This window comes from Loxodonta africana, chromosome 17 (assembly GCF_030014295.1).
Source record: "Loxodonta africana isolate mLoxAfr1 chromosome 17, mLoxAfr1.hap2, whole genome shotgun sequence".
Taxonomy (NCBI): Eukaryota; Metazoa; Chordata; class Mammalia; order Proboscidea; family Elephantidae; genus Loxodonta; species Loxodonta africana.
Genome location: NC_087358.1, coordinates 10,505,023 through 10,531,129, shown reverse-complemented (window position 1 = coordinate 10,531,129; position 26,107 = coordinate 10,505,023). Strand labels below are relative to the sequence as shown.

The window sequence follows — 26,107 nt, the reverse complement described above, 5'->3', positions numbered from 1 at the left end:
AGTTATAAAACAAAATTCCTTGAAGAAATGAAAGGAACACACACAGAATAATAAGCAAACGAACAAAAATCCTAGACTGCAGAGGAAAAAAAACAAAAACTGAAAGCATAACATTATGACAAAACAATGATAAAATATCATCTACGATCTCAATAAATATAAATGGACTAAGCACACCTGTTAAAAACAAAAGAGTAAAATCACAAAGCAAAACTTAACTACATGTCACATATAAGAGACACACCGTACGGTTTGAAATTTAAAAACTATCCAAAATATACCAGGCAAATGAAAATAAAGTGAAATCAAGGAACAAAATCTTAGTTCTGAACAAGCTAAAATCAGGGCCAAAAGTGTTATATGATTAAAAGAAGGACACTTTAAAATAGTAAAGAATATAATCCATAATGAAAACCTAAGTCATGACTATCTATGCGTTAAAAATTACAGCATCAAATTACCAAACAAAAATGACAGAAACTACAAAATGAAAACATGCTTTAGTATGAGATTAATTCACCTAAATCCAAGGCATGTCAAATGAATAAAAATAAATGAGAAGACCCACATAATGTAATAAAGTAGACCTAATTAAAATTTACTAAATTCTATGTCTTAAATGGAGCCCTGGTGGCGCAGCGGTTAAGAGCTCAGCTGCTAACCAAAAGGTCAGCAGTTCGAGTCCACCAGCTGCTCCTTAGAAACCCTATAGGGCAGCTCTACCCTGTTTGGATTGCTATGAATCCAAAGTGACTTGACGATAATCGGTTTGGGTTTTTTTGTTTTTGTTTTTTATACCTTAGACAGACAATACTTCATTTTTTTCAAATGCCCAAAGAACATTCACAAAAACTGCCCATATACTAGGGCACAAGAAAATATTAATAAATTCCAAATGGTCAGAAATAGTACACATGGATTACAAGGCAATGAACATAAACACTGATGATTTAAAGAGAAAACATTAAAAACAAAAACCCAATAACCAGAAGCTTAAAAAAACCTCCTTCTTAAATAATTCTTGGGCCGAAAAGAAAATCAAAATAAAAATTGCGGCACACAGAAAAAATAACTGTACAGAAAGTATTACATATCAGAATCTATAGGATATAGCTAAAGCAGTATTCAGAGGAAAATTCACAGTCTTTAATATTTATATTAATAAGAATGAAAATAAATGCATTCAAGTGTAGGAAACAACAGCAAAACAAACCAAAGAAAAGGGCAGAATTAATAAATATAAAAGTAGAAATAAATTGTAAAACATGAAACAAGAATGAATAAATCCTAGAGCTGGTTCTTCAGAAGGAAAATAAAGGGAATAGGGAGTGGAGCACAAATACTATATGGCCACTAAAAAGAATGAGGTAACTGTATGTATTGATATAATCTCTGAGATTCATTAAATGGAAAAAGGAACAGCTATCATTTGTGCTTAAAAAAAGAAAAGCCACATATTATACGCACATGTTCTTGTTTATGCACAGAATTTATCTGGAAAATGGTAGAAAATGGTGTCAGGGGCTCCATCCTTGGGAAGGATGGTAGATAAGAGTGGGAAAGTAATGTTTTACTACAGTTTTTGGATTCGCAGCATTAGCATGCATCACCTGTTTAAAAAACCCTGGTTATTAAAAATACTTTTTAATGAATTTGAGTCCTTAAACCTACAAAGGGACTTTGAAAATTCCAATTGGGTCTGTTTTCTCAGGGAAGAGAATGACAGGTATTCATCCTTCAGCTTTATGAATCTAAAAAACATTTTCTTTACTATTTTCATGAATCATCTGAAAGAGTCTATCACAGCGAGTGATTCAGCTTGCCTGTACCAACATTTTCAGAAAAACAACTACGTGGTCAAGAAAACGTGACTTGGAAGTACCTTCTTCCAGATGTAGAGTTTTCATTTCAAAAGAATGAATTCTAATCTGCTGGAGTGAAAAGCTTGCTTTGATTTAGACTAATCCCCCTGGTGTTACAGTTCTGAATGATGCATTGATATTTGATGCTTGTACGTTTAAAAGGTTGACAGTCTGACAGCTTGTTCTCTTAAGAGGACCAAGTGTATGCAGAAATAATGTCAAGAAGATATTCAGCCTGGACGAGAATCAAGATATGTATTTCTTCACGTCTTTCCCCAGGGGTGACTTGAGCCAGTGAGTTAAGCAAGACTAAAATCCAAGACTGATATTCTGCCACTGTGTGAACTTGGGGGACCAGGCCCATCTTGGACATCACATGAAACAAGGAGCAATAGCTTCAAACTCAACAGGGAACACAGAACCCCAGGGCAGGACATAAGCCTGAACGTGGCAATTCACCTTCTGCTCTCCGAAGATCAGCTGTGTGATCTTAGATGAACTCTTAACTCCTTATCCATAAATGGGATAAAAAAGAACTGCCATGAGGATTAAGTGAAATAAAACAAGTGAGAACTACGTAAAAGATGCAAAGTAAATCAAAGAATTATAAAGTAAGTTACCATTGTTGTTGTTAGGTGCCATCGAGTTAGTTCCGACTCATAGCGACCCTATGTACCACAGAACAAAACACTGCCCAGTCCTGTGCCATCCTTACAATCGTTGTTATGCTTGAGCTCATTGTTGCAGCCACTGTGTCAATCCATCTCATTGAGGGTCTTCCTTTCTTCCGCTGACCCTATACTTTACCAAGTATAATGTCCTTCTCCAGGGACTGATCCCTCCTGACAACATGTCCAAAGTACGTAAGATGCAGTCTCTCCATCCTTGCTTCTAAGGGGCATCCTTCTGGTTGTACTTCTTCCAAGACAGATTTGCTAGTTCTTTTGGCAGTCCACGGTATATTCAATATTCTTTGCCGACACCACAATTCAAAGGTGTCAATTCTTCTTCGGTCTTCCCTATTCACTGTCCAGCTTTCACGTGCATATGATACAAGTGAAAATACTATGGCTTTGGTCAGGTGCACCTTAGTTTTTAAGGTGACATCTTTGCTTTTCAACACCTCAAAGACGTCTTCTGCAGCAGATTTGCCCAATGCAACATGTTCTCTGATTTCTTGACTACTGCTTCCATGGGTGCTGACTGTGGATCCAAGTAATATGAAATCCTTAACAACTTCAATCTTTTCTCTGTTTATCATGATGTTGCTTATTGGTCCAGTTGTGAGGATTTTTGTTTTATGTTAAGGTGTAATCAATACTGAAGGTTGTGTGGTCTTTGATCTTCATCATTAAGTGCTTCAAGTCCTCTTCACTTTCAGCAAGCAAGGTTGTATCATCTGCATATCCAGGCTGTTAACGCAAAGTGGAGGCTATATATCTATATATACAGAGAGAGAGAGAGAGGAAACCCTGGTGGTGTAGTGGTTCAGTGTTACATCTGCTAACCGGTTGGCAGTTTGAATCCACCAGGCGCTCCTTGGAAACTCCATGGGGCAGTTCTACTCTGTCCTATAGGGTCGCTATGAGTTGGGACCGGCTCAGTGGCAATGAGTACGGTATGGTGTGTGTGTGTGTGTGTGTGTGTGTGTGTGTGTGTATATAGTGCTCCAAGTGCAGCTTCTGTCTTCATTTATACAATATATGTACTTACAAAAGTTCAGAGCACCCCAAATCTAGCTTTGAACGCTGACTCTGCCAATTATTCTACTCAACAGCAACTAGTTTTTTTTTTTTTGGCTTATGTGACCTTGAGGTGCCTGGGTGGTGTAAACAGTTTGTGCTCAACTAGTAACCTACTAAGACCCTCAACGGGATGGACTGACACAGTGGCTACAACAATTGGCTCCAACACAGCAACGATTGTGAGGATGGCACAGGAACAGGTAGTGTTTTGTTCTGTTGTACACAGGGTCACTATGAGTTGGAACCAACAAGATGGCATCTAATAACAACTAATGTACTTGGTTTGAACTTAGCCAGTGGCACCAGAGATGAAAGGCCTGGCCATCTACTTCCATAGAGATCACTGCCAAGAAAACTTGATGGAGCACAGTCCAACTCTGTAACACACGGGCGGTCATGAGACAGAATCAACTAGACAGCAATGGATTTGGTATGTTACCTTGGGCAATTTCCCTCTCCTCTCTCATCCTTAGCCTCTTAAATGGGCAACAGTGCTTATCTCATGGTACAATGCATGGCACATAACAAATATCAAAGTCACTTATTATTAATAAAAATACTTGCTCAATAAACCAAGTATCTCTGCTTATCTCAATACTCCAGTTTACCGTCAGTGACTAGGAGGCACATCTACTATGTTTGTCAGTATCTTTTTTTTTTTTTTTTTAACCTAATACTATGCAGACACACATTTACTGAACAGTTTTGAGGATTCAAAGAAATATTCTATGAACAGTGGAAGGTACGGTTGGTCATTCTACTAAGGAGGAATGAGTTGAACAGTGACAGACAGGAACCAAGGTCATATTTTAGATAAACCTTTCATAGGGAAGGACTGGAACATGTTTCCTTACTCTGTTGTCTTTAATAGGTCATTTAAGATATTACACAAGTAATTTTATTCTACATACATTGTGGAAAGTCTGGGAAATGCAAAAAAGCATAAAGAATGAGAAACATAATTATAATGCCTAGAGATAAACAACGGAGCCCTGGTAGTACGAATGCTTAAGTGCTCAGCTGCTAATCCAATGGTTGGCAGTTCTAACCCACCCAGTGGCTCCATGGGAGAAAAGACCTGGTGATCTGCTTCCATAAAGATTACAGCCAAGAAAGCCCTATGGGGCAGTTCTCTCTGTCACATGGGGTTGCTGTAAGTCAGAACTGACTCGACGGCACCCAATGCCAACAGAGATAAACAGTTTTGATGGGGAGCCTCACCATGGGCTTGCTGTTGGAAGTCTCATTCTACCCTAAGCCATGCATCTCATTTGGCAGGAACACCAAACTTCCATCCTTACTTCCTTCCATTCTTTCATCAACCCAACTCCCATTTTGTTCCAAAAAGGCTGTGTGAACTTTGGCTAAGCCCCACAAACTGAATGTCAGTTATCACATCTGTAGAATGTGATAATTCTACATCACTGCTGTTGACAAGATTATCATTTCATCTGAATGTTATTCACTGAACACCATACCTTCATACCATCTACGGTGCTTAGTACTTTCATAAACAGTATCTCTGTGGAAATGCCTTGTAAACCTTTAAGCACTATTCTAACTATAGCATTAAGGTATTATTAATTCTTGATTTGTCCTGATGACAATTTAATCTCCTGGAAGGTTGTCATGGACTGAATTATGTCTCTCCAAATATGTGTATCAACTTGGTTAGGCCATGATTCCCAGTATTGTGTGGTTGTCCTCCATTTTGTGATTGTAATTTTATCTTAAGAGGATTAGGGCGGGGCTGTAACACCATCTTACTCAGGTCACCTCCCTGGTCCAAGGTAAAGGGAGTTTCCCTGGGGCGTGGACTGTACCACCTTTTATCTCTGAAGAGATAAAAGAGAAGCAAGCAGAGAGTTAGGGGCCTCATACCACCAAGAAAGCAGCACCAGAAGTAGAGCGTGTCCTTTAGACCTGGAGTCCCTGTGCCTGAGAAGCTCCTGGACCATAGGAAGATTGAGGACAAGGATCTTCATCCAGAGCTGACAAAGACAGAAAGCCTTCCCCTGGAGCTGACACCCTGAATTTGGACTTGTAAGCTACCAGGCTGTGAGAGAATAAATTTCTCTTCGTTAAAGCCACACACTTGTGGTATTTCTGTTATAGCAGCACTAGATGACGAAGACAAAGGTAGAAGAGGCATGAGGGGGAGTGTGGACCTAATTCTAAACAACAAATTACTGAGCAATCTGAGGAGGATGTGGCAGTATCACACAGGAGTTTTCTTTACAAATTATAACACAAAACAAAACAAACAAAAAAACCCAAAAGTCATCTACAGATTTCTGTTGCAGATTTTTGCAGAACAAATAAGTAATATGCCGCATTTTTTCCCTCTCAAACTCTCCAATTTTCCTGGATCCTGACTGCATCTACATCTCAGATGTGCTGAGTGCCAATTATACCGAAATGTAATGGGTCTTCAGAATGTCAGTATTTTACACAATAACACCTTTTTAACAAATCGACAGTCTAAAGGAGTCATAAATGAGAATCTGAACCCAAAGCACCCGAACGTGTAAAACGTTCACTCTAACGTCTCCCTCAGGCACACGCGCTTGCACAGGGGTACCTGCACACACAATACACCCGCCCCCACCGGTTTCTGCTGACTCTCCGCAGACTTGACTTCAACCTGGGACATGTTGTTAAAACTCAGTCAAGGAGCTTTGTCTCTGGAGGCTTATAATTGAAAAGGATACATGGTACTTGTTACCATGCCCGGGTGCCAAACTGTGAGGGGTGAACTGTTGAGACAAATTTTAATTACCACTTCAGGTGACCAGCTCACCTGTTTTGCTGTTTCGGTGAGGGCAGCGGCTTCTGCCTTGCCCAGTTGTTGCACCATCTTGTAAAATAGGCTCTCTCTATTTTGCAGCAAAACATAGGGTTCATCATATTCTTTCAGTCTTCCTGAATCCAAAACCTGTTAATCAGCAGAAAGAAACCCATTAAAACACAATGTTTTGCAGTAACATATTATAACCCAGACAATTATTTCGGAAAGGGGCGGAGAGGGAGAATAGAGAGAATCCATTTGGGTGGTAGGTCTGGATGGCATTTAAAAGACTTGATTACCCGGCTTCACTGAGCGAACAGAAGCCTCGCCTGGCCTTTTATTATTATAATGCTATAAGAAAGGAAAATGAAAGTTCTGGACTATTACTGTGAGCACTCAGCAGGCTGTGGCATTCTATGCTGCATCAAGAGCGTCTTGGATTGTTACCATCAGTTAGTGCTTTTAACTCTCAGACTCTGAGCTCGGGAGGCTATTTATACACATATTCAGAGTTGGGAAATTTCTTGATTTAAGAAGATCAAACTCTGTTTATCTAAAAAGTAGGGTCATGTCATTCATACCAGCCAGATGGCAGCAACCTGATAGCAAACTAATTGCCACTCTGGTTTGACAGAGCCTGAGGAATATTTGGAAAAGAAGTAAATGCTTCTGGAATTTCTTTGTTGTTGTTGTTAGATGCCATTGAGTCAAGTGACCCCATGTGACAGAGCAGAACTACCCACAGGGTTTTCTGGGTGGTAATCTTTAGGGGAGCAGATCACTAGGTCTTTCTCCCACAGAACCGCTGGGTGGGTTCAAACCGCCAACCTTTGGGTCAGCAGCTGGAAAGCTTGCCCACTGAGCCACCAGGGGACCTAGAGTATGTCGGCTGGTGAGAGGAGGCACATATACGTAAGGCTGCTAAGAATCAGAGCCAGCCTGGCTGCAACTAACAGTAACAAGCAGGGACAAAGCCTTGTCAGTGAGGTAAAAGCACACTCTCAATTTGTCTCTGGTTGTAGTTTATTATTCTGAAAGTGGAAGGCTGGCTAAAAGGGGTGCTGCCTAAGCAGCTTTGGCCTAACTGCTTTGCACAGAAGAAATCTCCAGAAATCCAATTTTCTATTTGGATAAAACTAAAGAAGCAATTAAGAAACCGAGCTCCAAATTGCAATGATCAGGGCCCACAGAGCACAGGGCAGCTCAATCTGAATTGCTGAGGGTCTAAGTACCTGTCTTCCCAGTTATCTTTCCTTGCTTCTTCTTTTTCTTTAGCTGCCTCCCTTTTAGCCATATTGTTGCTCACTAACACATGCACGGGAATTGAAAGGGAGAGAAGAAGGGACTTATACCTCCGCAGTCCTTATTAGTAGCTCTTAACTGGTTAACGGAAAAGTCTGAAACAATTGTCCCAAATGATGTACTTAGGAAAACATTTCTTATGTTAAGTGGTACTTAGATCTCCATTTAAGCCATATTCAGAGTAAACTTATCTTAAGAGAATATGCTGAAATTTCCTAAGTGTTGCAGTTAATTCTGTCCTATGGTATTTAATTGGAAACATTAAGTCTCATAAAGGGCATTTTCCTGTTAATCTTTTGTTTACTACCATGAATCACTGTTAGAGGCAGCTTTCTCAAAAGAGTTCAAGAATAATTGAATCTGTCACATCCACATAATAATTAAAACGTCCTATAATTTGGCATTCCAATTTAGACGTCCAGAATGTGTAATTTTACTTAAGCACAGCATTACAGAGCATAACCACTCCTCCTGATCATGACGAAGAACAACAAAAAAATGCATTTTTAAAACGCAGGTCTCTTCCATGCTGGAGGCTACGCAGTAAGTGAATCAGATGACTCTATAAAGCAATGAACCCCTTACTCTACAAACGCAACAAGTACACTTTCAAAACTCACGTGAGAGTTGGTGCAAAGGTCTCTGACTATACAGGCTTTACCCAATTTTTTTTTCAAAGTGTAGGTTTTATCTGTATCTTTAAAAAAATTTTTTTTTTACTGTGTAATACTTGAAAGTTTACAGAGCAAATCAGATCCCCATTCAACAGTTTGGACATACAGTGTTTTATGGCCTTGGTTTCATTCCCCACAATGTGTCAGCACTCTCCCCATGTCCGCCCTGGGCGCCCCCATTTCCTTTCATCCTGATTTTCTACCCCTTCCTGCCTTCTCGTCTTTGCTTTTGGACAGATATTGCCCTTTTGATCTCATATAATTGGCTGTTCTAAGGAGTGTGCTCCTCTTGGGTATTAACAGAAAGAAAATATTACTAATATTTTGTCCTTGGCCAACTTTTCTATTTCATTTGTTCAAAATTTGAGTTAATAACAAATCTTTTTCTCAAATAATGTCTGAAAACACACAAATTCCCCTGAAATCAGTAGTTGTCAGAAACAATCAGTATCAAAAAAGGCAGAACGAGGGAAAAAAAAACAAAATGAAAATAATGGCTCTCAAAAAGCAATGGGATTAACACTATAAATGACAGAAAGATCATTTTGGTTAAAATATTTGGAGCCTCGTAAGTATTAGCAATTTAATGAGTGTCCCTTGTGTTTTCTAAGGGCAGATTTCCATTTCGGGGACAGAACTGCAATCGTTTCTTATAATGCTTGATAATTTATTACAACTTAAACTTTCATAACACTTCTCTGTTAAAAATGTAAAACAAAATGTATGTGTTTAATGCTTTTACTTTTCTTCTTCAATACTCTTTTGACGTGCATTAAAACAAAAATATAGTATCTTAAAATGAACTGGGTTATCACATTCCCAAACGGATGAATCTACAGAGTTTGAGAGGGAGGACGCTGTGGCATGTAAATACAATTTACTGCAGAATATGGCTGACCTAAGATCAATGAAATCACCCTATAACTAAAAGAGTAGCCTTTTGAATTTGAGAGGAAAATAAAAATTGGTATGCATTGAACATTCATCGCGACATGTGTGTAACAGTCATCGCTCAATTCTCAACGTGGAGTAGACGAGCAAGGTAGACAACTCCATCCACCCACCCAACCACCCAACATTTCTTCTTTTATCTATCCACAGTCCTGCCCTTCCTCCTTTATTCCTCCTTCCCTCCCTCCCTTCTTCTCTCCATCTATGTATCCACGTTTCCACACATCCAAAAAGTATTGAGTATCTGTTATCAAAGCACCATTATAGGAATGGTAGATTGAAAGATGAACTAGACACAGTCTGTCAAGAAGCTCACAGTCAGAGATGAAACTGAGGTTCTGTTAAGTAATTTGCCAAGGCTACAAAATCAGAAGATAGAGAAGAGCTGAGATTTTAACCCAGGTCTGAGCCTAGAGTTCTGAGTTTCCAAAAAAAAAGACATTGTCAATAGGAAGTCAGAGGAGCAGAATCCAGAAACTGGAATGCAGAGTGGGGGACCTGGAGGATAAGGGAATTGACACCTATAGCTGAAAAAAAATCAGAAAAAAGAATTAAAAAAAAAAATGAAGAAACCCTAAGAATCATGTGGGACTCTATCAAGAAGAATAACTTGCATGTGATTGGAGTTCCAGAACAGGGAGGGATAACAGAAAATACGGAGAGAATAGGTAAAGATCTGCTGGCAGAAAACTTCCCTGACATCATGAAAGACGAAAGGATATCTATCCAAGATGCTCATCGAACCCCACATAAGATTGATCCAAAAAGAAAATCACCAAGACATATTATCATCAAACTTGCCAAAACCAAAGATAAAGAGAAAATTTTAAAAGCAGCCAGGGATAAAAGAAAGGTCTCCTACAGAGGAGAATCAATAAATTCAGACTACTCAGCAGAAACCATATAGTCAAGAAGGCAATGGGATGACATATATAGAGCACTGAAGGAGAAAAACTGCCAGCCAAGGATCATATATCCAGCAAAACTCTCTCTCAAATATGAAGGTAAAATTAAAACATTTACAGATAAACACAAGCTTAGAAAATTTGCAAAAACCAAACCAAAGCTACAAGAAATACTAAAGGAAATTGGTCAGAAAATCAATAATATAACAGCACAACACAAGGTCACAGAACAGAACATCCTGATATCAACCCAAATAAGGAAATCACAAAAACAAATTAAGATTAATTTTTAAATAGAAAAAAATGCTCAAAACAGGGAATAACTGAAGTCAATATGTAAAAGATCACAATAATCAAAAAGAGGGTCTAAATACAGGAGGCATAGAACTGCCACATGGAGAGGAAAACAAGGCGATATAGGACAAAACGAGTTAGGTTTTTACTTAGAGAAATGGGGGTAAATACTAAGGTAACCACAAAGATGTCTAACAATTCCATAACTCAAAATAAAAACCAAGAAAAACATAACGACTCAGCAAACATAAAGTCAACTACTATGAAAATCTGGAACACACAATTTACAAAGAAAAACATCTCAACACAAAAAACTAAGTGGAAAAATGAAATTGTCAACAACACACACAAAAAGGTATCAAAATGACAGCACTAAACACATAAAAAAAATTTTTTTTAAACACATACTTATCTATAATTACGCTGAATGTAAATGGACTAAATGCACCAATAAAGAGACAGAGAGTCTCAGACTAGATAAAGAAACACGATCCGTCCATATGCTGCCTACAAGAGACACGCCTTAGACTTAGAGACACAAACTAAAACTCAAAAGATGGAAAAAAATATATCAAGCAAACAACAATCAAAAAAGAGCAGGAGTGGCAATATTAATTTCTGACAAAATAGACTTTAAAGTTAAATCCACCACAAAGGACAAAGAAGGACACTACATAATGATTAAAGGGACAATAGACCAGGAAGACATAACCATATTAAATATTTACGCACCCAATGACAGGGCTGCAAGATACATAAAACAAACTTTAACAGATCTGAAAAGTGCGACAGACACCTCCACAATTATAGTAGGAGACTTCAACACACCACTTTCGGAGAAGGACAGGACATCCAGTAAGAAGCTCAATAGAGACACCGAAGACCTAATTGCTACAATCAACCAACTTGACCTCATTGACTTATACAGAACTCTCCACCCAACTGCTGCAAAGTATCCTTTTTTTTCTAGCGCACATGGAACATTCTCTAGACTAGACCACATATTAGGTCATAAAACAAACCTTTGCAGAATCCAAAACATCGAAATATTACAAAGCATCTTCTCAGACCACAGGGCCATAAAAGTGGAAATCAATAACAGAAAAATTAGGGAAAAGAAATCAAAGACTTGGAAACTGAACAATACCCTCCTGAAAAAAGACTGGATTATAGAAGACATTAAGGAGGGAATAAAGAAATTCATAGAATGTAACGAGAATGAAAACACTTCCTATCAAAACCTCTGGGACACAGTAGAAGCAGTGTTCAGAGGTCAATTTATATCAATAAATGCACACGTACAAAAAGAAGATAGAGCCAAAATCAGAGAACTGTCCCTAAACTTGAACAAATAGAAAGCGAGCAACAAAAGAATCCATCAGGCACCAGAAGAAAAAAATTAATAAAAATTAGAGCTGAACTAAATGAATTAGAGAACAGAAAAACAATTGAAAGAATTAACAAAGCCAAAAGTTGGTTCTTTGAAAAAATTAACAAAATTGATAAACCATTGGCTAGACTGACTAAAGAAATACAGGAAAGGAAACAAATAACCCGAATAAGAAACGAGATGGGCCACATCACAACAGACCCAACTGAAATTAAAAGAATCATATCAGATTATTACGAAAAATTGTACTCTAACAAATTTGCAAACCTAGAAGAAATGGATGAATTCCTAGAAAAACACTACCTACCTAAACTAACACAATCAGAAGTAGAACAACTAAATAGACCCATAACAAAAAAAGAGATTGAAAAGGTAATCAAAAAACTCCCAACAGAAAAAAGCCCTGGCCTGGACGGCTTCACTGCAGAGTTCTACCAAACTTTCAGAGAAGAGTTAACACCACTACTACTAAAGGTATTTCAAAGCATAGAAAATGACGGAATACTACCTAACTCATTCTATGAAGCCACCATATCCCTGATACCAAAACCAGGTAAAGACATCACAAAAAAAGAAAATTACAGACCTGTATCCCTCATGAATATAGATGCAAAAATCCCAACAAAATTCTAGCCAATAGAATTCAACAACATACCAAAAAAATAATCTACCACGACTAAGTGGGATTTATACCAGGTATGCAAGGCTGGTTTAATATTAGAAAAACCATTAATGTAATCCACCATATAAATAAAACAAAAGACAAAAACCACATGATCTTATCAATTGATGCAGAAAAGGCATTTGACAAAGTCCAACTCCCATTCATGATAAAAACTCTCAGCAAAATAGGAATTGAAGGAAAATTCCTCAACATAATAAAGGGCATCTGTACAAAGCCAACAGCCAACATCACTCTAAATGGAGAGAGCCTGAAAGCATTTCCCTTGATAACGGGAACCAGACAAGGATGCCCTTTATCACTGCTCTTATTCAACATTGTGCTAGAGGTCCTAGCCAGAGCAATTAGGCTAGACAAAGAAATAAAGGGCATCCGGATTGGCAAGGAAGAAGTAAAATTATCCCTATTTGCAAACGACATGATCCTATACACAGAAAACCCTAAGGAATCCTCCAGAAAACTACTGCAACTAATGGAAGAGTCTGGCAGAGTCTCAGGTTATAAGATAAACATACAAAAATCACTTGGATTCCTCTACATCAACAAAAAGAACATCGAAGAGGAAATCACCAAATCAATACCATTCATAGTAGCCCCCAAGAAGATAAAATACTTACGAATAAATCTTACCAAAGATGTAAAAGACCTATACAAAGAAAACTACAAAGTACTAGTGCAAGAAACGTAAGTGGAAAAACATACCTTGCTCATGGATAGGAAGACCTAACATAGTAAAAATGTCTATTCTACCAAAAACCATCTATACATACAATGCACTTTGGATCCAAATTCCAATGACATTTTTTAATGTGATGGAGAAACAAATCACCAACTTCATATGGAAGGGGAAGAAGCCCAGGATAAGTAAAGCATTACTGAAACAGAAGAAGAAAGTGGGAGGCCTCACTCTACCTGATTTTAGAACCTATTATACAGCCACAGTAGTCAAAACAGCCTGGTACTGGTACAACAACAGGCACATAGACCAATGGAACAGAATTGAGAACCCAGATATAAATCCATCCACATATGAGCAGCTGATATTTGACAAAGGCCCAGTGTCAGTTAACTGGAGGAAAAGACAGTCTTTTTAACAAATGGTGCTGGCATAATTGGATATCCATTTGCAAAAAAATGAAACAGGACCCACACCTCACACCATACACAAAAACTAACTCCAAGTGGATCAAAGACCTAGACATAAAGACTATAACGATAAAGATCATGGAAGAAAAAATAGGGACAACGTTAGGAGCACTAATACAAGGCATAAACAGAATACAAAACATTACCAAAAATGATGAAGAGAAACCAGATAACTGGGAGCTCCTAAAAGTCAAACACCTATGCTCATCTAAAGCCTTCACCAAAAGAGTAAAAAGACCACCTACAGACTGGGAAAAAATTTTCAGTTATGACATCTCCGACCAGCGCCTGATCTCTAAAATCTATATGATTCTGTTAAAACTCAACCACAAAAAGACAAACAACCCAATCAAAAAATGAGCAAAGGATATGAACACACACTTCACTACAGAAGATATTCAGGCAGCTAACAGATACATGAGAAAATGCTCTCGATCATTAGCCATTAGAGAAATGCAAATTAAAACTACGATGAGATTCCATCTCACTCCAGCAAGGCTGGCATTAATCCAAAAAACACAAAATAACAAATGTTGGAGAGGCTGCGGAGAGATTGGAACTCTTATACACTGCTGGTGGGAATGTAAAATGGTACCACCACTTTGGAAATCTATCTGGCGTTTTCTTAAAAAGTTAGAAATAAAACTACCATACAACCCAGAAATCCCACTCCTTGGAATATACCCTAGAGAAACAAAAGCCTTTACATGAACAGATATATAAACACCCATGTTTATTGCAGCACTGTTTACAAAAATAGCAAAAAGCTGGAAGCAACCAAGATGCCCATCAACGGATGAATGGTTAAATAAATTATGGTATATTCACACAATGGAATACTACGCATCGATAAAGAACAGTGACGAATCTGTGAAACACTTCTTAACATGGAGGAACCTGGAAGGCATTATGCTGAGTGAAATTAGTCAGAGGCAAAAGGACAAATATTGTATAAGACCACTATTATAAAATCTTGAGAAATAGTATAAGCTGAGAAGAACACATTCTTTTGTGGTTACGAAGGGGGGAGGGAGGGAGGATGGGAGAGGGTTATTTACTGATTAGTTAGTAGATAAGAACTACTTCAGGTGAAGGGAAGGACAATACTCAATACAGGGAAGGTCAGCTCAACTGGACTGGACCAAAAGCAAAGAAGTTTCCGGGATAAACTGAATGCTTCAAAGGTCAGCGGAGCAAGGGCGGGGGTTTGGGGACTATGGCTTAAGGGGACTTCTAAGTCAATTGGCAAAATAATTCTATTATGAAAACATTCTGCGCCCCATTGTGAAGTGTGGCGTCTGGCGTCTTAAATGCTAACAAGCGGCCATCTAAGATGCATTAATTGGTCTCAACCCACCTGGATCAAAGGAGAATGAGGATCACCAAGGTCACACAATAACTATGAGCCCAAGACACAGAAAGGGCCACATGAACCAGAGACTTACATCATCCTGAAACCAGAAGAACTAGATGGTGCCTGGCCACAACTGAAGAGTGCCCTGACAGGGAGCATAACAGAGAACCCCTGAGGGAGCAGGAAAACAGTGGGATGCAGACTCCATATTCTCATAAAAAGACCAGACTCAATGGTCTGACTAAGACTTGAAGAATCCTGGCGGTCATGGTCCCCAAACCTCCTGTTGGCCCAGGACAGGAACCATTCCTGAAGACAACTCATCAGACATGGAAGGGACTGGACAATGGGTTGGAGAGAGATGCTGATGAAGAGTGAGCTATTTGTATCAGGTGGACCCTTGAGACTGTGTTGGCATCTCCTGTCTGGAGGGGAGATGGGAGGGTAGAGAGGGTTAGAAACTGGCAAAATGGTCAAGAAAGGAGAGACTGGAAGGAGGAGCGGGCTGACTCGTTAGGGGGAGAGTAAGTGGGAGTATGGAGTAAGGTGTATATAAGCTTATATGTGACAGACTGACTTGATTTGTAAACTTTCACTTAAAGCACAATAATTATTTTTTAAAAAAGACTGTCAAATTATTATTACATAAGGGATATGAGAATTTTAAACATTTACTTTTCTAGTACAGCTTGCATTTGGATAACAACTTATATTAACTTAATACAGCTTAAGTACATTTGCCTGTGAACATAAACATCTCCCCTCTTCACTTTTTACAGCAATTTTATTGTACCCAGGGCTCCGACTATCTTCTGTGTGCCTGGTATACACTCGCAGAAAAAGAAAAACCTCCAGAGTTAATAAAAAGCAAGTAACACTTCGCCAAAACAAACTGGAGGGGAATTTAAGTAAGCTTTCATTCATTCCTGAATTTATTCAGCAAACATTTACTGTGGACTTACTGTATTCGTATCAGTATACTAGCTTCTCTGAAAGAGGCAAAGATATGTAAGTCCCAGCCCTTGGCTTTGGGAAACCTATACTCAAAGAAGAGAAAGAAGAAAATACTCAAGACTGTAACACAGGAGAAAAAAAAAAAAGGAAAACCATGAGAGGTTTTGCGGCAGGTGAGATAATTTCTGCAGGAGGATCTGAGGAAGAGCCTCAGAAAGGAGAGCCCGCTGAAGTGGGCCTTGAAGAACGGAGAGGCCTGGACATGCAGAGATGGGTGGGGAGGGTAGTGGTCAAGCCAGATAACAGGGAGCGACAGGAGCCAAGAGGGCTGCGGGGGGCTTGTCGGCCCCTTAAGGACAGAGTCTTGTTGTTTACCTTCTTTACTGTGGTACATGACAAGTAACAGGTAACCAAAATATACTAATTCAAAGCTCAATACAAAGGAAACAAAATTCAGGGGATGATTGAGTGAGTGTCCAATGGTGCAGTTTGGCAAGACAACAGGGCATGTATAAAAAAAGAGTATGTGAGAGAGCAAGGGTGGAAAGCGTTCAGTGCCGTTGAGAAACAGATCAAGGCAATGGGGTACAAGGCTGTAGAGGTGGGAGACCATATGCCTCAAGTTCATGTCTATCGGCAAAAAACAGTATGTTAAAGGAAAATAACCAGTCATCAGTTGCTGTCAAGTTGATTCCAATTCATGGCGGCCCCACGTATATCAGAGTAGAACTGTGCTCCACAGGGTTTTCAACATCTGTTTTTTTCTGCAGATTGCCAAACCTTTCTTCCGAGGCCCTTCTGGGTGGACTTGAACTTCCAACCTTTCAGTTAGTAGCCTACCACTTAACCATGTGCACTCCCCCAGGGATACCTGAGGGAAAACAGGAAGAGGGAAAGAGTGGGGGAGAGAGAGCAGTATTGAAGATACAGGCGTGAGGCTCATTTATATTAAATATTGGAAAAGAGAAGAAACAACAAATACATATAAGGCAACTCCAAATTACCTTTTTGTACAGAAAAAGCAGGAGGAATTAATTTTGAATTTTTACATCTCCTGAAACTTTTTGCCGCGTTCCCACTCTCCGCAGCCAAATTAAGTTGTAAACTCGACCATACATTAAAGTCTGTGTAGCTGCTATCCCTGGGCCCCAGGATCTCTCCAGGTATGCAACCTGCTGCTGTCTGTGCTCTGCAGAACGTTAGAGACAATTACTTTGGCGTGGATGACTCGGTCAGTTATATCGGCGCAATGAAGTCATGGTTACCAGCCCGACATGCCTGCAGATATTCCAGGCAGCTGTCCTAGATAGAGGGGCCCTGGTGGTGCGGTGGTTATGCAATCGGCTGCTAAAAGAAAGGTCGGTGGTTTGAACCCACCAGCTGCTCCACAGGGGAAAGATGTGGCAGTCTGCTTCTATAAAGATTTATAGCCTTGGAAACCCTATGGGCCAGCTCTACTCTGTCCTATAGGGTTGCTATGAGTCAGAATTGACTGGACGGCAATGGGGTTTTTTGGTCCGAGATTATAAAAATTTAAATGGGCCAATTATAAAATAATTTAATTGATTTTACTTGGCAGGATGCTATCAGCTATAGTGAGTTGGCTGCAGGGAGAGGTGAGGGGCAGGACAGGGTGTAGGAAAAGAAAGGCCCTGAACAGCTGTCAACATGGCAATAATTAGCAATAAAGGGAGAGCCCACTGAGCCACAAGTAGACATGGGAAGGGAGTCCTTGGGTGGTGTAAACGGTTCATGTGTTTGGCTGCTAATCAAAAGGCTGGAAGTTCGAGCCCACCCAGAGCTACTTTGAAAGGAAAACCTGGCCATCTACTCCCTAAAACTCAGTTACTGAAAACCCTATGGAGTGCTGGCTTATAAAATAAACAATATCACCCATGAGTAATGTGCTCCCTTCAACAATCCACTGTACGAGACCAAGCGGTCAACATTTACCCAAAAGCAGGGACGAGAAGGCAAAGAGGGGAAGGGAAGCTAGAGCAACGGAAACAGAACAAACAGAATAGAAATAATGAGAATGCTGACACACTATAAATACTATAACCAATGTCACAGAACAATTTGTATAAAAATTGTTAAATGGGAACCTAATTCGCTGTGTAAACTTTCACGTAAAACACAATAAAATACTAAATTAAAAAAAAAAAAAGAAAGAAAACCTCATGGAGCACAGTTCTACTCTGACATACATGGGGTCACCACGAGTCAGGGTTGACTTGATGGCCACTGTCTAGCGGTGGTAGCAGAAAGGATGTAAGTGTCAGAGTTGTGCTTCTGGCAGCCAGGTGAGAAGGGGCATATGCCATTTGTCCAACCTTGGAAACTGGCTTTTCACTAAGATGGGCACCTGTGATTATCTCACATTTCTGTAGTGACAAGATATTTCCTTTCCTGCACCCTGTCCTGTCCCTTGCCTCTCCCTGCAAGCATCACTCAGAGTCACTGCCCAGGGCCTGAATATCAACTGAGTGTTCTCATCTTGGGAAGAAGAAATTAGGTCCCAGTGACCTACACCGCTGTTCCCCCAAAGCTCCTGCTTTGATGTATGCCTCAGAGGCATAACATATTGCTTCTCCCAGAGTTTGCACTTTTCACCTTAATGTTGGGAGCCCTGGTGTTACAGTGGTTAAGAGCTTGGCTGCTAACCAAAAGGTCAGCAGTTCGAATCCACCAGCCAATCCTTGGAAACCCTACGAAGCAGTTCTACTCTGTCCTATAGGGTCGCTATGAGTTGGAATCCACGGCAAAGGGTTTGGTTTGGTTTACCTTAATGTTAATTCCTCTTCCGTCTGAAAACCTGAATTAAATCTCTTAGGACATGTTTTCTTTCACCACAGTGAACATGTATGTAACAAAACGTTTGTTACTTTAACACTCTTCACACGTACAAATCATTACGTTTACCATGTGGTTCAGCCATCGCCATCATCCTATTTCTAAATGTTCCCACCACCTTTAATAGAAGCTCAGTGTCCCCTAAGCAACGAGTCCCCCTTTTCTAAACTTCCTTCCCACCGCTGGTAACGAAGGGGCACCTTCTCTCCTGAAATGGTCTAGCTGAAGCCAGGTAGGCTTGCTATATGTCAGAACTGACTCAACGGCAACGGGTTTGGCTTTTTTGGGCGGGCGGGGGGAGGTGAGGGAGGCTCATTAAAAAAAAGTTCCATGGAGGTAAAAAACAGAGCTGAAAGAAAATACGAGTGAGTGCTGAGTTCGTTCTGGTGCTTTCCCAGACGGGCATGTTACAATCATTTCTAGTTTTGTTTTCTCTGGGAAAATGCTATTAAAAAACAGGTCTGAGTTTAGAAAGAAAGGCGAAGATTTACAAAACAGCAAGATTGCCTACAAACAGAAGAGCTAGAATCTGAGTTTCTTAGCAGCCCTGGTTTTAGTTCTGCGTAATTCATTCCCAAGGAATTCCCTAACTGCAGATAGTAAACACCCTGAATGGAGCAGACAGCACTCTCAGAATAGCTGCAGATATTCTTATTCATGGTTGCCTCATGCTACCAGGGAGAATCCAGGGGTGTTTTAAGTACTGTGGTGTACAGGGATTGGAGGAAACAGCTGTGCTACTGGCTGAGAAGAAAGCGGGTCACAAGAAACCAGCTCATCCTAAAAACTACAACAGAGAAGCTGCCTTTAACGTAGAGATACTGGTGTTAGGAGAAAGAGGATTTCTAATTTGTCTGTCTTGCTCCGCTGTTTTGTGGCAACTGAGCAAACGAGGAAGATTAAAATTAGCTGTCATTATGACTACACCGTGTTTAATAGAGTTAAAATTGAGAGAACATCTTTATAAAACAGAATTCTAAGCCTGACACATTAGTGGTGCTTAATGAACCAGAACGGGGTAAATCCCTTTGGAGAGCCAATACATAAACAAAGCTATTAATTAGGTCGCACTTGTTTCCCAACAAGCCTTTTGTTTGATTTACTTACAGTAAACAGAACTATATCCATCCTTCTTTGTGGAGAAGTATTCACCAGTACAACCAAATATAATTATTACACCTTGAGCACTTGCAATTACACGACTTTATAATAAGCATACAGTTGGCTGTGCCCATCATTAGCACCCGTCACTTCCCCAGCCACTCCCCGAGCCTGGCCGCCAGCTCTCTGGACCATTAGGCTGTGCAACTGACTTGTTTTCATGTCCTTAAAGCTTTCAAAATCGCATAAACCAAACCCACCGCTGCTGAGTCAATTCACAGCGACAGAATGGGACAGAGTAGAACTGCCCCCATAGGGTTTCCAAGGCTGTCCTCTTTAGGAAAGAAGAATATCACACCTTCCTCCTGTGGAGCAGCTGGTAGATTTGAACCACTGACTTTTCACAGCCGAGCACTTAGCCACTGTGCCACCAGGGCTCCTTTCAAAATCACACAGAAGAGAAAATCATTTGTCTTCTGGAAAGGAAATAGGTATTTTTTTTTTTGAGGGGGGGGTTAACTTATTATTGTTGTACTTTAAATGAAGCTTTACAGAACAAACTAGTTTCTCATTAAACAATCAGTACACATATTGTTTTGTGACATTGGTTACCAACCCCACAACATGTCAACACTCTTCCCTTCTCGACCTTGGATTTCCTATTACCAGTTTTCCTGTCCCCTCCTGCCTTGGAAGTCCTTGTCCCTGGACTGGTGTGCCCCTTTAGTCTCATTTTGTTTTATGGGCCTCTCTAATCTTTGGCTGAAGGGCAAACCTCAGGAGTGACTTCATTACTGGGCTAAAAGGGTGCCCGGGGTTTCTCTAGTCTCTGTCAGGCCAGTAAGTCTGGTCTTTTTTTGTGAGTTTTAATTTTGTTCTCCATTTTTCTCTAGCTCTCTCTGGGACCCTCTATTGTGATCCTCGTCAGAGCAGTCAGTGGTGGTAGCTGGGCACCATCTAGGTGTACTGGACTCTCGTGGAGGCTGTGGTAGTTTTGGTCCATTAGTCCTTTGGATTAATCTTTTCCTTGAAATAGGTATTTCTCAAGGAAGCAAGAAAAAAAATTGCTTTAAAAATCAAAGGTATGAGAAAGAACATGATTTATAGTGCCTCTCTGTATAGGGTTGCTATGAGTCAGGATTGACTTGATGGCAGTGGGTTCGGTTTTTTTGGTTTTCTCTGTATTGGAAGCCTGATGATTACCAGAAGGTCTAGAGTAAAATATTAGGTTTAAAGCTGGGGCGGATAGAGCACAGAGGACAATTCCCATCTTTGAAGTCAGGGAATGCATGTCTCTTGAGTTCCCTGAGGTCTAATCTTGTCATTCCCTAATAAAGAAGTCAGTAACAGAAACCAGCTCAAGAGGCGCAGCTGGTTAAGCACTCAACTGCTAATCAAATAAGAAGCCCCGGTTCTGTATGCAGTTAAGTGCTTGGCTGTTAACCAAAAAGCCAGCAGTTTAGTCCATCCAGTAGCTCCATGGGGGAAACACCTGGTGATCTGCTCCTGTAAAGATTACTGCCAAGAAAATCCTGTGGGGCAGTTCTACTCGGTTGCGTGGGGTCACTATGAGGCAAAAATGACTCAACGGCACCCAATGAGAATAACACTAACTGAATGGTTGGTGGTTCGAACCCACCCAGGCCTTGGAAGAAAGGCTCAGTGATCTGCTTCCAAAATATCACAGCCATTGAAAACCCTATGGAGACAGTCTACTCTGCACACATGGGATTGCTGTAAGGTGAAACCTACTTGGCGGCAACGGGGCTGGTTTTTCTGATTTTGTGGGACCTCCCAGTGACATCACTGATGACCTTGTGGCCTGTATGCCCTATATTGAAGACTTCTCAACACTTGAGTCAGGAGTGGGCGGGGTAGCTCCATGGTGGAACACAGGGTCCATCAGAGAGGTGAGGTCTAACAGTCATCTCAAAGGCAACCTACTCAGGAGAGAACTCTTGCATTTCCCCTCTCCAAATCCACTTCTCCCCCCGTACCCCCCGGTCTTCCCCGTCATCCAGATGATCAGGTCAAAAAGCCTGGAAGCCAGCCTTGACTCTATCCCTGAGATCCTACATTCACTACAACACAGAGTCCAGCTGACTCTACTTCGTTATTTACTCCAAACCCAACCAACACACCATCTCCACTGCTAGCACCTAAGTCTAAGCCACCTTCATCCAGTTGAGAGAGAAAGAGCATTTGATTGTAAATGAGAGTGAATCCTGCATTTGCCTTTAGCTAAAGAAGAGGGAATCTGTGGGGGGGGCAAACAGTTAAACACTCGCTTACTAACGGAAAGGTTGGAGGTTCAATTCCACCCAGAGGCACCCTCGAAGGAAAGCCTGGCAATCTACTTCTGAAAGACCACAGTCACGGAAAACCTTATGGAGTGAGTTCTACTCTGACACACATGGCATCTCCATGAGTCGGAACTGACTCCATGGCAACTGGTTAGGCTTTTTGTTTAATAAAGGAAAGAGGGAGAAAAGAGTGGGACAAGGCTAGAAAGTAAGGACTGTAAACTGCTTTGTAAGCAATGTTGAGGATTTGGACAAAGACATTGGTCGAGAGAGACAAATTTGTAATTCTGGAAATTTACCGAGCAATGCTGGAAAATAAAGCATTACACAAATTGGCATATTTTGATAATGGCAACAAAGCCAATTCATTAAGGTGATACTCCTGAACTAGACATTGATGTATGAGGATCAGATGCTGATTTTGATAAGGTTTAGGAATGACCAGTTGATGAGTCTGCCAAATTCTGGCCTTCCTTGTTACCCTCCACTGCCACGTTCTATTGTGACAACACCTCTAGGTGTTAGATAATAAAAGGAAGTTACAGTTATCAATGTTGTAACACCAAGAAAACAAAAATCTATGCTTACATTTAGGAGCAAAGATTTTATCTCGAATGGGCCCCTACTGAGCTAGAGGTCAAGCCCCCTTTCTGCTGACAAAAGGCTTCCAACAGGTAAACTGCACCCTGATTTGGGATGCTGGGCTGGGTCTCTGCAAACCGAGTTCAGCCACGTGGCTCTCTGCTAGGTTCGGCCAATAGGGAGCACTAGTGGGGGACTGAAGCACAGGATGAGGGGCAAATGGTCTTCCTTCCTGCTTTCTGCTACTCCTGTTGGCACCACCCAGCAGTGGCACTTGGCTTCAGCCTCCACTTCCTTGCACACCTACATCATGCTCCCTTACAAATATGACCAGCAGCTGCACAGCGCCCCTCCTCAGTGGGCTGAGCACCAACTCGTTAGTGCCTGTGATGGTTAAGGCTGTGTGTCAACTTGGCTGGGCCATGATTCTCAGTGGTTTGGCAGTTATGTAATGATGTAATTTGGCAGTTATGCAATGATGTAATTTGAAAGTTATGTAATGATATAGTCTGTAGTCATCCTCCATGATATGAGCTGATGTGATCAGCCAATCAGTTGTAAAGGGGGTTTCCTTGGGGGTGTGGCCGGCATCTAATATATGTGGATGTCTGTCAAAGCTCTCTTGCTCTGGATCCTGCTTCCGGCTCATCATCATCTGACCTCTGCTTCTTGGGACATATGTCAGCAGCTTCTCATCTGACCTGCCAACTTTGGGATTTGCTGGCTTCCACAGGCCTATGAGCCAGCAACCTGATGTCTGACCTGCTGATTCTGGATTCATCAGCCCCTGCAACGATGTGAGTCAGGAAAAGCATCCTGACCCATGAACTTTGGGACTTACCAGCTTCCACAACCATGTGAGCCATTTCTCTCTCTCTATATATATACATACATTTCACTAGTTTTGCTTCTCTAGAGAACCCAGCCTAAGACAGCACCTCTTCTCTGAGTTCCTAGGTTCTAGAGCTCAGTCCTAGGGGTGGGAGCTGCTTCCTAACATTGGTACCCCACTGTTTCCTTTTGCTCTTTTGGCCCTCCAGCTCTGTGAAACAAATTTCCTATATTGAATTCCCTCCATTGAAACAGTTGGTTTTTCCAACTAGGCCCTTTCTGAAAATGATTTACAGCAGATCTCCTCACTCACTCCCCTGATAGCACGTCTTGAGAACATCCCAGCAGCTGAGAAATTCTGCAATCTTACCTCACAATCCCCTGACAACTTAAATGAGAGGCTAATTTTTTGATTAAGGAAATCTAAAATGCTAAAACAACTGTGACACAGCTAAAATGACTATCTTCTACCACTCTGAAGTATCAAGCTTATCGTAAGCTATATTTTGGACATGGAATATTTTCATGGCTGGCCATCTTAAAAAAAAAAAAAAGAAAATTCAGATAAACTTTTAACTGCATTTTAAAAGCAAAAAGATGTAACAGATACATTATTTAAGAGTGTTGGATACATAGTTAGGAACTTGAGTTATTGTCAGGAACGAAAGGAAAAGCCAACAGAAATTTAATTTACTGTGGATTTATATCGAGTTTTACAAGCAAGGATAACTCGTTTGTAGCTGAAGCAGCACTGTCATTATGTTAAAATACTGAATGACAGTAAAGCCTGCTATCAAAGATGTGAATTTCCTAGTTATATTTAGGAAATTCAAGGCCATTCTTTCTCACCAGCAGGAGGTAGTTGGTATTTTCAAATCAAGGGTGTTTAGTTCAAATGAACAAATAATTGACAACAGACATACACCTATCAATGAATTTCAACAGTTCTTTGTACGTTGACATTTGTTGAAGTTCCACTTTTAGTGTTAGCTTAAGGTAGAAAGAAGATAAAACTCAAGAGACCGAAAATGAAAACTTGAATAAGAATACAATGAAACGCCTGGAATTCCACAGGCAGAAGTCTTACCATTATCCTGTCACTGTCAATAATGGTGTTCAACCTGTGAGCAATGGTGAGCACGGTGCACTGGGCAAATTTCTCACGGATCTTCTTTTGTATTAACTCATCAGTTCTGGAATCAAACCAATAGAATTTAGGTCAGTATAGCAAAGATTCAAAAAGGAGACTTAAGATTTAAAAATATATAGGATATTTTAATTTTTTCTTAAATCAATACTTTGAGATACTGTGTTTTTACAAAACTAAGTGTAAAAGGTCTATTTAGAAATTTTACCTATTTTTCATAAAACAATGGAAATTACTTTTTTCTCCAAACTGCATGAAACCATCAGGAGTCAAATTTAGGAATCTAGCTTTCTTAGGGTATCTAATAATATTATTAATACTGAACAACATGATCTGGTTTCTCCCTTTGTTTTCTAGAATTAATGTTTCAAAAGACACCTTTGGGGGCAAAACAGCACTCAGAAACATTTCTAAGCATCAGTAAATATTTCCCATTTACTATATTTAAAATTCTGAGTCAATGTCACAAAGACCTCAGCTCGTACCTTGGATCCACGTTTGCTGTAGCTTCATCAATAATCAATATCCGGTTTTTCCTGAGAATAGCCCTGGCAAGGCACACCAGCTGTCTCTGTCCAACGCTAAAATTCGACCCTGATTCTGCTAATTCAGTGTTCATTTTATCAGGAAGATCTTCTATGGCTTCTTTAAGTTGTACCTATAGATGTAGAAAGAAGCATGACATTCCCCTGAACAAACGACTACTGAAGTAGAGACTCGTGCCTCTTAGACATCAGAGCCTTTGAGATCCTTTCCCTTGCAAGATGCATCTGACGTGTATAGTCCCGTGACTCTGAGTGTTACTCCCAGTTCGTGTTAACTGAGAAAGACGGTGGGGCCAACTCAGAACAGAGATATTCTGACTTAAGAGAACAGACTTAATGGGACCCAAGATGTTTCCTTCTCACCATCAGGAAGCACAAGCCTATTCATGCTGGATCATACGTCAACACTGTGACGATTTCATTACGGAACATACAATAATGATAAACACAATTATTCTCTAGGTAAAATGAAAAAAGCTAAAAATGTTCCTTTTAATTTTTAGTCAAGAGGTAACTGGGAATTTATAGAGAGAATAGGCAGAGTAGTGGTTGCCTCCAGCTAGAGGGTTAATTGTAAAAGGGCAGGAGGGAGCTTTTCGGGATGATGGAAACGTTCTAAAACTGGATTGTGGTGACGGCTGTACACAGGGAAGGATTATCCAATAAGCAAGGTAAGCACAGGCTTACCGGTGCTTATT

The 26,107-nt window shown here is 40.3% G+C and overlaps 1 protein-coding gene across 5 annotated transcripts in view; it reads right to left on the bottom strand.

The window, feature by feature from the left end:
- ABCC4 (ATP binding cassette subfamily C member 4 (PEL blood group)) overlaps nt 1–26,107 on the bottom strand; it is a 323,862-nt gene that overhangs the window by 14,556 nt on the left and 283,199 nt on the right. For all 5 annotated transcript variants that reach the window (XM_064269982.1, XM_064269981.1, XM_010589388.3 and 2 more), the window contains 3 exons: nt 25,350–25,522; nt 24,805–24,910; nt 6,408–6,542 (listed from right to left, as the gene is read on the bottom strand). In XM_064269982.1, the coding sequence (XP_064126052.1) occupies nt 6,408–6,542; nt 24,805–24,910; nt 25,350–25,522 (414 nt within the window). The remainder of the gene's footprint in view (nt 1–6,407; nt 6,543–24,804; nt 24,911–25,349; nt 25,523–26,107) is intronic.